This window comes from Phacochoerus africanus, chromosome 1 (assembly GCF_016906955.1).
Source record: "Phacochoerus africanus isolate WHEZ1 chromosome 1, ROS_Pafr_v1, whole genome shotgun sequence".
In the NCBI taxonomy this organism is placed as follows: domain Eukaryota; kingdom Metazoa; phylum Chordata; class Mammalia; order Artiodactyla; family Suidae; genus Phacochoerus; species Phacochoerus africanus.
In genome coordinates, this window is record NC_062544.1 from 114600727 (window position 1) to 114614551 (window position 13825).

General features: G+C 51.5%; 1 protein-coding gene across 4 annotated transcripts in view; it reads right to left on the reverse strand.

Moving 5' to 3' along the window:
• The window catches only part of POC1A (POC1 centriolar protein A), an 88278-nt gene extending 76776 nt beyond the window's left edge, over positions 1-11502 (reverse strand). Inside the window, exons 1-2 of one of the 4 annotated variants that reach the window (XM_047776021.1) lie at positions 11406-11502; positions 10709-10784 (exon numbers count right to left, since the gene is read on the reverse strand). In XM_047776021.1, the coding sequence (XP_047631977.1) occupies positions 10709-10784; positions 11406-11473 (144 nt within the window). In that variant the 5' untranslated portion in view covers positions 11474-11502. Of the gene's footprint in view, positions 1-2138; positions 2537-10708; positions 10785-11405 lie in introns of those variants that run through there. The other 3 variants (XM_047776030.1, XM_047776036.1, XM_047776046.1) reach the window with 3 other exon arrangements.
• Between the last annotated feature and the right edge of the window lie 2323 nt (positions 11503-13825).

Sequence of the window (13825 nt, forward strand, 5' to 3'; positions counted from 1 at the left end):
AAGTACTGACACATGCTACAACATGGACGAACCTTGAACACACTACACTAAGGAAAAGATGCCAGACACCAGACATTTTGTCTGATTTCATTTATACAAAATGTCCAGAATAGGCACATCTATCTACAGACACAGAAAACAAATTTGTGGTTGACAAGGACTAAGGGGAAGGAGGGAATCGGGAGAAAGAGGAGTGACTGCTTAATGGATATGGGTTCTCTTTGGGGTGACAAAAATGTTCTGGAAATAGTGATGACTGCACAATATTGTGAGTACACTAAAAACCACTGAATTTTACACTTCAAAAGGGTGAATTTATGGTATGTGAATAATATCTCAATAAAGTTATTTTTCAAAAGATTCAGCAAGAGAAAATGGGGGTTTTCATCACCCTCCCCATTTAGGAATCAGATCCCATTCCCTCAATCCCACTGCAGACTGGCCAGTGAACCCAAAGGTCAGCCCTGAACAAGCCCCAGGTGGCTTCGCCACCATCTCCAAGACACCCAACATCAGAGCAGCAGCAGCTTAGGAACATGTGGAGCTAATATTCCACAGACGCGCTATCCAAGAGTAACTCATGTTTTAGCACTTGAAGAGTTATAGCCCATCCATGTAAACAACTCCCCCTACTCCAACATCAGAAACCTCAAAGGAGGGAGTTCCTGTTGTGGCTCAGAGGAAATGAATCTGACTAGTATCCATGAGGACACAGGCTCAATCCCTGGCCTCACTCAGTGGGTTAAGGATCTGGCAGTGCTGTGTGAGCTGTGGTATAGTCACAGATGTAGCTCGGATCTGGCACTACTGTGGCTGTGGCTCCAATTCGTCCCCTACCTGGAAACCTCCATATGCTGCAAGTGCGGCCCTAAAAAGACAAAAAAAAAAAAAAAAAAGAAAAAAAAGAAAAGAAACCTCAAAGAGGAGTTTCTGTCATGGCTCATCAGAAATGAAACCCAACTAGGAACCATAAGGTTGTGGGTTCAATCCCTGGCTTCTCTCAGTGGGTTAAGGATCCAGCGTTGCCGTGAGCTGTGGTGTAGGTTGGCTAGTAGCTGTAGCTCCAATTAGACCCCTAGCCTGGGAACCTCCATATGCCTCAGGGGCAGCCCTAAAAAAGACCAAAAAAAAAAAAAAAGAATCAGAAACCTCAAAGAAACATCTTGGAGGCACCAGGGAGCCCAGCAAACCTACCCCTGAGCCAGAGCAAGGCCACTGCCACTCCAAAAAGCTGTAACCAGAACAAAGGCTCCCATGGCCCCATGCCCAGCTCCACCCCAACACACCTGCCAGAATCCTTTCAACAAGAGAGGGAAAAGCACAACAGGTGGGCCCAGAACAGAGCAGTAACTGCTCCACCTGAGCTTCTTGGAAAAACAAAGGTAACATAGTGCCCATCTCTAGAGGCAAGTTCAGATCCACCCCTAACCAGGGGACCCATGAAATCTTCCAACACCCTCTCTTCCATTCCTGCAACTTGCTGGTTCCTCATCTCCCCCAAAGGGGTTTATATTTTGGGGTAGGGGAAAGAACATCAAATTAGGGTTCAAAAGGCCTGGTTCCTAAGGAAGCCAACAGGCCACCATCCAGCCTCCTTGACTCTCAACCCAAGCCAGAGGACCAAGCAGGTTGAGGTTCAAAACAACCTCTCAAAAAGAGGGGCTTCGGAGTGCTCTCCTCTGCCCTCCGGAAGGACCTGGGACTCAGAGAGGGCAGCCTGGCTCAAGTTACACCGCAGGCCTAGGCCGTCCTGGGCATCCTGGGGCCTGCTGTTCCCACACGTCGTAACAGGGTGCACCCTCAACAAGCCCCCATTCAGCTACCCACTGCTCAGGAAAACAAGACTGAAGCCACACAGGCCCGGCGCTGATCCCAGGTCAGACGTCCCAGTCGGGCAGTACTAATATCTCCTCCGCGGAGATACAAATCCTAAGAATAGAGACTGGTTCGTTAGCCCTGGCAACCGGCACAGGGCCTGGCTCGCAGAAGGCGTTCGCTAGATGCCCCGACCCATCGCACCCTGCACAGACTGTAAACTAGGGCAGGAGAGGACCGCACGGAGCCCTGCGCCCGGCCAGGCGCCCACTGTCCTCGTGGGGAGACTAAGGCCCGGGCGGCCGCCGCTGGCAGGAACTTACCGAGTAGGGCGATGCCATGGCGGGGCTGGGAGCGCCCAAGGCGCCGGAGGAAGCAGCGGCTGCCGTTGAGGCGCGTTCAGTTTCCGCGCCCCCAACCGCCACCAATAGCAACGCGGGTCGCTTCGCCCCGCCCCGCCCCGCCCCGCCCCGCCCCGCCCACCGCAATTAAAGGAGACTGGGCGCCTCGGCTTTTTGCACCCGCGACCGGAAGGAGAGTTGACCGAGTCCACTGTCTCCGCGTCCAGCGCCACCAAGCCAGGCAGCCTACGGACGGCGTCGCTAAAGGCCTGTGTCCACCGCCGCTCATTCCCCCTGAGAAATTAAAAAGCCCAGGATGAAGGGTTCGCCCCGCCGACGGGTAGCCCGGTTAAGGCTAAGGTGAACACAGCCTTCTGGGAAATGCAGTTCCTCGATTCCCGCATCCTCCTGTCGGGAGGAAGGTGGGACTACATTTCCCAAGATGCCCTAAGGCCTGATTAACCAACGAAAGAGAACCTTTTAGGATCCCGGAGATGGAGGTACTTGGCTCATTGTATCTGCGTCCTTTTTTTTTTTTTTTTCGTGGGCGCGGCGCCTGGCACGTGGAAGTTTTGGGGCCAGGGATAGAACAAGGCCACAACAGCGACCCAAGCCGCTGCAGTGTCTACGCAGGATCCTTAACCCTCTGCCGCAAGAGAGCGCCGTGTCTGTGTCCTCTTAAAGCGCTCGGATCGCCGGCTTTTCTCTCAGTACCCCATTTACAGCCAGTTATTCACTCTTTGGGAATTCTTTAAGTGGTTCACTCCTCTGAACGCGCTTAAAACAAGTGTCGATTTAAAAGAACACAAACCGAGTTCCCTCGTGGCGCAGTGGAAACGAATCCGACTAGGAACCATGCATGGGGTTGTGGGGTCGATCCCTGGCCTTGCTCAGTGGGTTAAGGATCTGGCTTTGCCCTGAGCTGTGGTATGGGCTGCAGACGCTGCTCGCTTCCTGTGTCTGTGGCTGAGGTGTAGGCCGGCAGCTGTAGCTCCGATTAAACCCCCCAGCCTGGGAACATCCATATGATGCAAATGCGGCCCTAAGGAACAAAAAATAAAAATAAAAGAACACAAATCACTCGGAATCACATCCATGGAGTGGAGAGGCCTGGGTTCTATTCCCAGTTCTTGCCTTGATTGGCTGTATGACCTCAGAAAAAATAACACTGTTCCGAGGCCCTGTTTCCACATTAGTAATATAGGAAAGGGTGAAGGCAGCCTGGCTCTCTCTTCTCCTGAGAAGCCTCTTGTAAACTACGTGTAAATTATGTGTGTGTTTAAAAGAGGAGACAATCCAGAGGTCTGGCCACCAGAGGCCATCCTTGCTCACTTTTCTGCTGTCCCTCCACCTTTCTTCTATCCTGCCTCACTCTGGGCATCTTCCCAACCTGGATCTGATCTGAACTGGACATTTTGCAAGATTTGGGATCCTTCCATCACCTACCCAGGCTAGATTGGCTACTAAGATCTGGCCAGGCCCTTAGGTTTCTCACTACATACTGAGACCTAAGATGATGTCCCTGAACCAGCAAACCAGAGCCCCATTGAGTGAACTCAGAGACTGGCAGTGGAGGGACCTAGCATGTAGAGGGGTGAGCCTCTTCTTTGGACCTGGAAGGTCTAGGGCCAGACACAAGAAATAGATACATTTAATCCATCTTCACTGCAATTTGGCTTAAAATTGGTTCCTGTATGTTAAAAATGTTCAGGCTAACTTAAGTTATACACTATGAAATTCTCCTTAAAACTAGCATCACTTATACATACCCAGAGATTGTTCAGCACTGTTCAAATGGCCATTTGCAAGCTTTCCCACCAATGTTTGCATCTTATTCAGCTGTTCTCTGGCATACTGGCAAAACATTTAAAGTGAGAAAGCTAAGGAAGAAAAAAATCAAATTTAAAAAAAAAAAAAAAGTTCTTGTGTGGCTCAGCAGGTTAAGAATCAGATTAATATCCATGAGGATTCGGGTTCGATCCCTGACCTTGCTCAGTGGGTTAAAGGACCCAGTGTTGCTGTGAGCTGCAGCATAGGTCAAAGACGTGGCTTAGATCTGATGTTGCTGTGACTGTGGCATAGGCCAGCAGCTATAGGTCTGATTCAACCCTTAGCCTGAGAACTTCCATATGCCACAGGTGTGGCCTCTAAAAAAAAAAAAAAAAGGATCTATTACATATAAGTATTACATATAAGTGTTCATTTAGTCTTCTTGGGTAGTGTTTTTTATTCTTTTTTGTTTTTGTTGAATTTGGCTATGTAACACTTCTGGTCTATAGGAGTTCAAAATCTACAAAACTGAATTTATGAAAATCTTCTGGAAAATGATCTTCAAGTATCAGATTTGCTCAAAATGAGAGGCACTGGAAGATTTTATTCAACCTCCTTGGTCTTTTCAGATCCCTCTGTCTACTATCCTTACCCCTCAGGGAGGAGGAGCTGGGGATGCCCTACCCCCTCTTGCTCATTAACTTGCCATAAAAATGCAAAGAGGTTGACTCTGCCAAAACCACATAGACAACCCAGGATTCATCACTGGCACAGCCTGCATAAGCAAGGATTGGTGCCTCCATGTTCTGACTGAGCAGTCCCCACCCCATGCTACCTCTACCAGACTGAACTTCATTTCTGATGGGGGCCTCTGTGGGAGGGGGGTACTCAATGTTGGAATATCCTTTTTTTTTTTTTTTTGTCTTTTTGCCATTTCTAGAGCTGCACTCATGGCATATGGAGGTTCCCAGGCTAGGGGTCTAATCGGAGCTGTAGCTGTCGGCCTATGCCAGAGACACAGCAACTCGGGATCCAAGCTGCATCTGCGACCTACACCACAGCTCATGGCATCGCCAGATCCTTAACCCACTGAGCAAGGCCAGGGATTGAACCCACAACCTCATGGTTCCTAGTTGGATTTGTTAACCACTGAGCCATGACGGGAACTCCGGAATATCCATAATGTTGGGGGGACCTCCATGTCAAGGGAGCTCAAAGAGAGCTTCTTCAAGCCCCGCTATGGCAGAGATGTCTCTGTCCTGGTACACAGGGCCTCCTGTAAGAGCCCCTCACCCTGTCATCCCTCCCAGACTCCCTGCCCAAGGGCCAAGGTTACCCCAAGGTGGGGCAGAGAAAGAAGAAAAGGCTTGAATCACACCCACCCACCTGGCCTAGCCCAACCTGTACCTGGAAAACCCCATCAATGCACCTGCCAGAGGCATAGGTTTGAAACTCTGGGGAAGGCAGCTCAGGGCTTGTCCCAGGGTTGGGCAGATCTAAGGATGAGTCCAGGCCCTGCCACCTCTGAGCCGGGTGATCTAGCAGGATTCACACCACTTCTCCATGCCTCTGAGTCTTCAGTTGTAAAATAATCATAATAATATACCTGTCAATGAAGGGAGAGGGAAGACTCCACGAGCTATGAATTCATGTCAGAGCTCAATGTTGAGGTGCCACCATGTACATACATGTGACTTCTCACTACGACCTCGGCCACTTCACGTACCCCCTCTGCTCCAGTGATCTGCCTAACACCCTTCTGCCTCTGCTCACATCACGCTCCCCTGGCTTTCCCTGTTCCAGCCGCAATGGCTTTCTCACTGTTCCTTAAATAAGAATGTGCCGGGGCCACTCCCACCTCAGAACTCTTGCACTGGCTATCATTCCTATGTCCACGTGGCTCAACCCATCACTTCCATCAGAACTTTGTTCAAATGTGGCCTTCCCAATGTAGCCTTCCGTAACCACCCTACCGAAAATGACAACCTGCCTCCCCCTTCCCTGCTTTATTTCTGCCTGTGACATCACCATCTGACACCCGAGACTCGCTTCCTTGTCTTCTCTCCCTGAGAATGGCAGCTCCAGGGAACAGATGCGTCTGTACGCCTGCACCCAGCTCAGGACCCAGACAGAGCAGGGGGCACAATAAATATTTTCCAAATAAACAAATAAATCATGACGAGATGCTCATAGATTGTCACGGGGTCTGTGACTGGCAGGACTTGTTCCCAGCTGGAGAGGGGTGGGATTAGGGTAATCAGGAAAAGCTCTTGTGAGGGAGTGGAGAGATCTGAGCTTTGGAACATAAGCCGGACATAGGTATACCTGAGAGAAGAGGAGGAAAGTTTCCAGTGCAGGGAACAAGCTAGGCAAAGGTCTGGTGACAGAACTGAACATAGAGCGTTTAAGGAAGGGGGACAACATGGGCCCAGGAATAAGACCAGACTGCAAGGCAACAAATGTAGACCAGACTCAGAATCGGTCTCAATGGATCCAGAAGCCACATGTCCCCTCCTAGGGCTGAGGTGAGCCAAAAGAGACCGCTCATGGATAGAGCTCTGGTACCAGGGCTCCCTGCTGTGAGAGTGACCTGTGAAGGGTGACCCTCCCCAGGAAGACCCATTGCCATTCTGGGCCTCAGTGGTATCCACTGTGAAATCGGCATGCCCCTGCAGGTCAGCCTTCTACATGGCAGGCCCAGTCCAAAACAGGGAGGGGGCCAGTGGAGCCCCAAGCCTTCAACATCACCTAACCTTGCTCCTCCATCCAATAGCTGGGGCCACTCTGGGTAAGCGTTCAGCTTGGGCCTGTCCTCGCATCCTGGAAACAGTGGATACCATGACTAAAGCTGCTGTAGCAATTCCTGGGACAACGACCTCAGTGGATCCAGGGGTCTCTGGAACCAGTTTCCAGCAAGATACAGAGCTGGCCAGTAGCCACATTCCACACAATCCACTCGAGACAGATAGGGGCGCCTCTGGGTACTTCTACCCACATCCTGTAAGTATTACACGTGGCCTCCCTCCTATAGCCTCCAGCAACCCCATGAGAGATGCCGGGCCTCCATTTCACATTGTCCAGGGGGAGGGGAAGGAGCCAGGATAGCCTAACTGTGATAAGAGAGGGAATTCCACAAAACTGAGCCCCAACCCCCAACCTTGGCTCTGCACACCTAGGCTAGGAGCAGAGTACAGACACTCACAAAAGGTCTGAATTCAGTTGAAATCATTTCCAGCAGAGACAGCTTTCCAGCAGCCAATGCAGACAGGGCTTCAGAGCAGCAGTTCTCAGCCCTGGCTGCCATTCAGAACCTATGCAGGGGTTGCCAAGCACCAGTGTTTCTTAAAAGCTCTCTAGGCGAGTCTATTGGGCAGCAAGGCTGAGAACTGCCCCTCTAGATCCCTGTGACCAAGAGAACCTTCTGTGATGATGGAAATGTTCTATATCCGCACTGTGTGATAAGGTAGCCACTGGTCAAAGGTGACTATCAAATAAGTGAAATGTGGCTACTCTGTCTAAGGAATGGAATTTTAAATTTTATTCAATTTTAAGGAATTTAAGTGTAAATAGCCATATGTGGCTCACATCCACTGTACTGGACAGCAGTGCTAGACTATGGACTGGCTCTGTGGCCCGTGGCCAATCAAGGAGCCTCTTGGACTTTAGTCTCCTGGTGAGGCCATGGGGAACACAGTGTCCAGTCCACAGCAGCCAAAGAAACTCTTTGTCCCCATGTCCCACTGCCCAGCTGAGGGGGGATCCAAACCCCCCAGGGAACTAGGGCAGAAGGCTAGAAGGATCCCGGCCACTGCTCCTTAGGCTCCTAGAAGATCTTTGCTGGCTCCCACCCCAGAGCATTTGGAGTAGGAAGAAGGGCCAGGTGCCCAAGAAATTAGAGGATAATTGGATTTTCCTCCTCCAGGAAGCCCTGCATTGTGGTGTGGTGAACCAGCCTGGAATAGTGCCAGCAATAAAATAACAGCCAAATTTCATTTACCAAAGAGTTGCTGTACACCAAATGCCATGTGAAGTTGTTGCTACAATCCCAGGAGCAGTACAGTATTCTGCCCATTTTACCAATGGGCAAACGGAGGCACAGCATTAGTAAAAGAGGAGCCAGGATTCAAACCCAAACCTGTCTGTCTATACAGTCTGAACACTTAATCCTAACACATACAGGAAGAAGAGTCCTTAAATAGTTCAGATGCCAGTAGAACTTAAGAGGGTCTCAAGACTTTACCCCCAGCAGGAGAGATGGGGGCTAAAATTGTCTCAAGGCAGCCAACCCGACACTAGAAAGTCCTTTGTTATCTTGTATTTTATCTTAAACCATCAAGTAAGTTTAGCATCTACTCCTCTTTTTAATATCTTTTTTGTCTTCTTTTTTTTTTTTCAGGGCCGCACCTGCAGCATATGGAGGTTCCCAGGCTAGGGGTTGAATTGGAACTACAGCTGCTGGCCTACACCACAGCTCACAGCAACACTAGATCCTTAACCCACTGAGGGAGGTCAGGGATCAAACCCACAACTTCATGGATACTAGTCAAGGTCGTTAACCATTGAGCCACAGTGGGAACTCCTAATATCTTTTTAACATCAAATTATGTTTTAGGAGTTCCCATCGTGGTACAGCAGAAACAAATCTGACTAGTATCCATGAGGACACAGGTTTGATCTCTGGCCTCACTCAGTGGGTTAAGGATCCAGTGTTGCCGTGAGCTCTGGTTTAGACTGCAGACTCAGCTCAGATCTGGCGTTGCTGTGGCTGTGGTGTAGACTGGTGGCTACAGCTTAAATTTGACCCCTAGCCTGGGAACCTCCATATGCCACAGGTGCAGCCCTAAAATACAAAAAACAAACAAAAAAATATGTTTTAATGATGGACCAGTTAATTCCAAGTCCAGTGAGATACAGGAAGATGCCACAGATTATCCCATGGCTTCATGACCCACTCCTTCACCACCCTCAGTTTGAAAAGCAGGGTGTAGAAAGGCCATCCAGCTGGTCATCAAAGGGAGTGAGACTGCCAAGGCCAGGCCCACAGGGGGCCTAGGGCAGAGGGTTTCCAGAATCTAGGGTGCAGCTGGTTTAAATGCCAATTCCCATACCAGCCATAGAGTCTGACTCCGTGGGTCTGGATGGGGCTGGGGTCCCACATTTGTAACAAGGCCCCTGGTGACCCTGATGTGGTGGTCCTGGGACCTGATTAAGAAACCCTGGGATGGAGTTCCATCGTGGCGCAGTGGTTAACGAATCTGACTAGGAACCATGAGGTTGCAGGTTCGATCCCTGCCCTTGCTCAGTGGGTTAACGATCCAGCATTGCCGTGAGCTGTGGTGTAGGTAGCAGACGCGGCTCGGATCCTGCATTGCTGTGGTTCTGGCGTAGGCTGGCAGCTACAGCTCTGATTCAACCCCTAGCCTGGGAACCTCCATATGCCACAGGAGCGGCCCAAGAAATGACAAAAAGACCAAAAAAAAAATTAATTAATTAAAAAAAAAAGAAACCCTGGGCACCATAAGGGCCTGGACAGAGGCATCCTGCCCTCAAAGAGTCAGGGGACTCTTTGGGCCAGGGACCCAAACTAGACAAGTCTCAGCTCTGTCCCCTGTCTGCTCTGTGATCCCATCTCAGGTCCCCATCAGTACAACAAGAGCATTTATAGGTGTCTTCCAGGGCCTTTCAGTCCTCAAGGGTTGGATGTAGTTGAATGTGGGCTTCATGGGGGCAGTGGATGGAGGCAATCCTAGGTAGGCTTCTGTTGTCTCCCCTTCCTTGTTATGCTGCACTGGCCTCCCACATGCTCAGACTCTCCTGAGGGCCTTTGCACTGGCTGTTCCCTCTGCCTGGCTGCTCTTCCCCCAGCTCACCACTTTGCTCACTCACAGTCTTTCAGGCCTCAGCCTGAACATCACCTACCCAGAGATACCCCAGCTGGACCCACCCCAGCACCCTCTCCTGCCTCCATCCCCATCACTACTCATATGCTGTAGCTTTCTCATCCATTTCCCCCTGGGCTATGAGCTCCATGAGAGCAGGCACCATACCCTACTGATGACAGGGGGGTTCTAGGCACTCAGCCCCCTGGCCTGGCACAGGAAAAATTCACTCAACCCTGTTTGACAGTTCAATCCCTGGAATCACAGGGCATGAGGAACACCAGGAAATCCCTCCCAAGTTTTCCAGTGATGCTGGGACTCAGAGGGGGGGTTTTCTATGGGGTAGGGAACAGGCAGTTCTGTTGCACAAGCATCTGCAGAATGCCAGTCCTGTTCTGGGATCACTGGGCATTATGGAGGGTCAGGTATATAGCTGCCCCTGTGCCCAGCTCAGTAGGAGACGCAGATGATTGACACCAGAGCCTCTGCGTCAGGGGAACCAGTGAGGGAAAGAGCCACAAGCAGGGTGAGCCCTCTGAGTGTCCTTCCAGGGGTTCTGACTCAGCAATTAGGATGTCCCTCTGTTGGTAGGAGAAGGTGTGTGTGGGGATTTGGAAGACAAGCAGGTCTTCCACAGTGACATGGTGCCCTGGGCCCCAGAACAGAAGCTGTGGGATGGAGGAGACACAGAGCATCTCTGGGCTGAGCTGGGCAGTGACAGACCCACCTGGTGTGGACTCACCTCCGCTGCCTCCTGCCCACCCATCTGCTTCCTTAACCCTCAGGAAGCATCCCCTCCCCACCTAGCTGCCAGGAGCCAAGAGGTTCAGCCAGGTGATGAAGGCCTCCTGGGGTAAGCCATCCTCAGGTCTCAGGCAGGTTCAGTCCCCACAAATCACTCACATGCTTGGGGCCCGAGAAGCCACCCTGTGCAGGGGAGAGGCTGACTTCCAGAGGGGACAGGGCTTGTCTTCTTGTCCTGCAGGTGGGGGGAGGGGTGGGAAGAGATGTGCGGGGATTTCACCGGTCAGTATCCCTTGGGGCTTGCCACGTGCCCCCTCCCTCAAAACCCACCTATGGCTCCCCATACCCTCAGGATAAAGCCAGACTCCCCACTGCCCATCTGCTCTGGCCCTGCTCCCTCTCCAGCCTTGCCTCGCACCCCACCCCACTTCATGGGCCAGACCTTCCCACCCTTGGGCCTGATCTGCTCCTTCCTTCTGACTGGGAGGCCCCTGCATCCAGGCCCGTGGGGGAGATCCTACCCTCGAACCTCAGTTCAAATGCCCCCACCCTCCACCCGCAGAAGGAAGGGCCATCTTTCCTCTGGACCTCTCAGGGCTCAGGCTACTCAGACTCTTGCAGGCCAGATCCTTCTCCAGAGACTGGGACTGAATTTTTATTCTGAGAATCCATGTGCTTCTAGAGGGAGGGTCCTGGCAATTCATTCTGGCCCCTCCCAAGAGGAAGGGAGGAAGGTGTGTGACTGTGTGTGCCCATTTATTTGGGAGGTGATTCTAGAGAACAGCAGTGGAGAGTGGGAGAATGAGACAGACAAGGGAGAGCAGCCAGTGAGGGGCATTATTAAGCAGGCCACTACCTCAGGTGACCAGAGTCCAGCTGCACTGGAGAGCCTGCCACCCAGCACAGAACATGCTGCAGGGTCATCTCACTCGACAGCCTGGCCCTTCCAGCTAGTCGTACTCCAGGACTCGAGGCTTCTGGAAAAAAGAAAGCCCGTCCCTGTTCATGTGTACACACCACTGCCCTGTTACATCACATGGACACACAAACTCCAGGGGCCTCTCTTGTGCAAACCTCCACTCATCCAGGGGAAGGTCAGCACAACATCAAGGGAGCTTTGGCCTTGGTCTCTTTCCCTCCCCTGAACAGGCCGGCTCAGAACGTGTCAAATCATGCCAGGCCTGCACCAAATTTGGCTGAACAGACTTGTACATGTTTTGGGCAGTGGCAGCACCTGGCCGGAGGTGGTGGGGGGATCAAAGCAGGCTGGGGACAGGGAGATGGGGAAGGCCCGGCTGCAGAGACGGCAACTGGGGCCTCCTCGGTCTGAACTGTGCACCCACGAGAGCCTGGACAGTAGCCTCCAATGTCACACCATGGGCGGGGGGATGTGCTGGTAGCTTGAGAGCCTGGTGGGTGCAGTCATCATGCCCCTTCAGAGGAGGCTGAGCTCTTGGGGTGAGACTGCAAGCCTGAGCAATTAGAGGAGGTTTTGGCCTGGGCACAATGGGCAAAGCCCTGGGTGTGACAAGTGACTAGCCCAGGGCAAATGGGATGTGCCCACATCACTGCTGGCCGGGAGCTATTCCTCTCTGGGGACAGGGGTTGGCCAGTTACCGTCTGGGCAAGGTTTAGGAATTCCAGGCAGAAGGTAGGGCATGGTGGGAATGGGGAGTCCCCAGGTATCACTGGCAGAGTCTGATGACCTTCTGTGAGGAGGAAATGCTGTGAAGGGTGGGAATACAGAAGTAGGTGAAGGAGCAGGATGGGGCAATGCTGAGACAGGAGGACACTGAGTGCCCAAGGGAGTAGTCCTCAGCCAAAAGACTGAGCCTGGAGACCTCAGCAGGGTTGGGCCCAGGAAAGCCCCATCGGAAAAAGGAGAGGTCTGGGGACAGAGGCCTGGCCATGGAGACCTGGGAGCGGCAGGAAGAAAGGGTGCAGCCACAGTGAGGTCATGACTGCTCAGAGATGCACGTGAGGATTGGGGTCTGGGCTGTGGGGGTGCCAGAACTCTCACGTGGACAGTTGGGAGCCACACCAAGGACTGAGGCCATTTGGGGTCCAGGGGGAGGGGAAGGGCACTCCTGAAGACTGCTGGGGAAGGGAAGGAGGAAGGTGAGACTGGAGCTTGGGGAAGCCAAGGCTTGGAAGAGTTGAGAAGCCAGTGAAGAACAGAGGCCCCAGCAGGGAGGGCATGGGGTCTCCCCTGAGCCTGCAGCAGGTGTGTAGTGGGTCAGGGGATGGAGCAAAGGCAGGTCCGTAGGGGAGAGGCTGAGCTCACAGGCTTGGAGTTGTGCAGATCTGGTTCCAAACCCTGGTGCACCACTGACTTGCCGTGTAACCGAGGGCGAAGGCCTAACCTCTCTGAGCCTTACTTACTCACGTAAAATAGAGATCCTAACAGAAGTTATGTGTATTATTTCCTAGGGCGGCTGTAACAAGGCCCTACTAACTGGGTGTCAAAAAACAAGAGCAATTTATTTTCTCAGACTTCTGGGGGCCAGAAGTCAGAAATCAAGGTGTGGGCATGGCCAAAGCCTCTTTGCTTGCTTGAGTAACCCCAGAAGTTCCTGGACCTGTGGAGCATAACTCCAGTCTCTGCCTCCTTCTTCGCATGGCCTTCCTCTCTGTGTGCCTCTGGGTCTAATGTTCCCTCTTCTTATAATGACACCAGTTATGGGATTAGGGTCCACCCTCATCCAGTATGACCTCGTTTTAGCTTGATTATAGTTGGAAAGACCCTATTTCCTAATAAAGGCACATTCACAGGTACCAGGGGATTAAGATTTCAGCATATCTTTGGGGGGGACACAACCTCAGGGCATAGGGTTACAGAGGATTAATCCACAGGCCTGGTACATGGTAAGCTCTCCATAAATGGTAGCTTAAAAAAGAAAATTTCTAGTTATAGAATGAGTAAGTCCTGGGAATGTAATGTACAGCATGAAAACTAGAGGCAATGATGCTGTATTGCATATTTGAAAGTAGCCAGGAAAATGGATCTTTAAATTTCCCACCACTAGAAATAATTTTTTTGCAGCTATGGATGGCCAACTGATTAATGGTGGTGATCATTTTGCAATGCATACAAATATCAACTCATTGTATAGTTGATTTTTTTGTTTGTTTTTGTTTTTTGTCTTTTTAGGGTCACACCCCAAGGCATATGGAAGTTCCCAGCCTAGGGGTCAGATCAAGGTTGTAGCTGCCGGCCTATGTCACAGCCACAGAAAAACCAGATCCAAGCTGACTCTTCGACTTACACCACAGCTC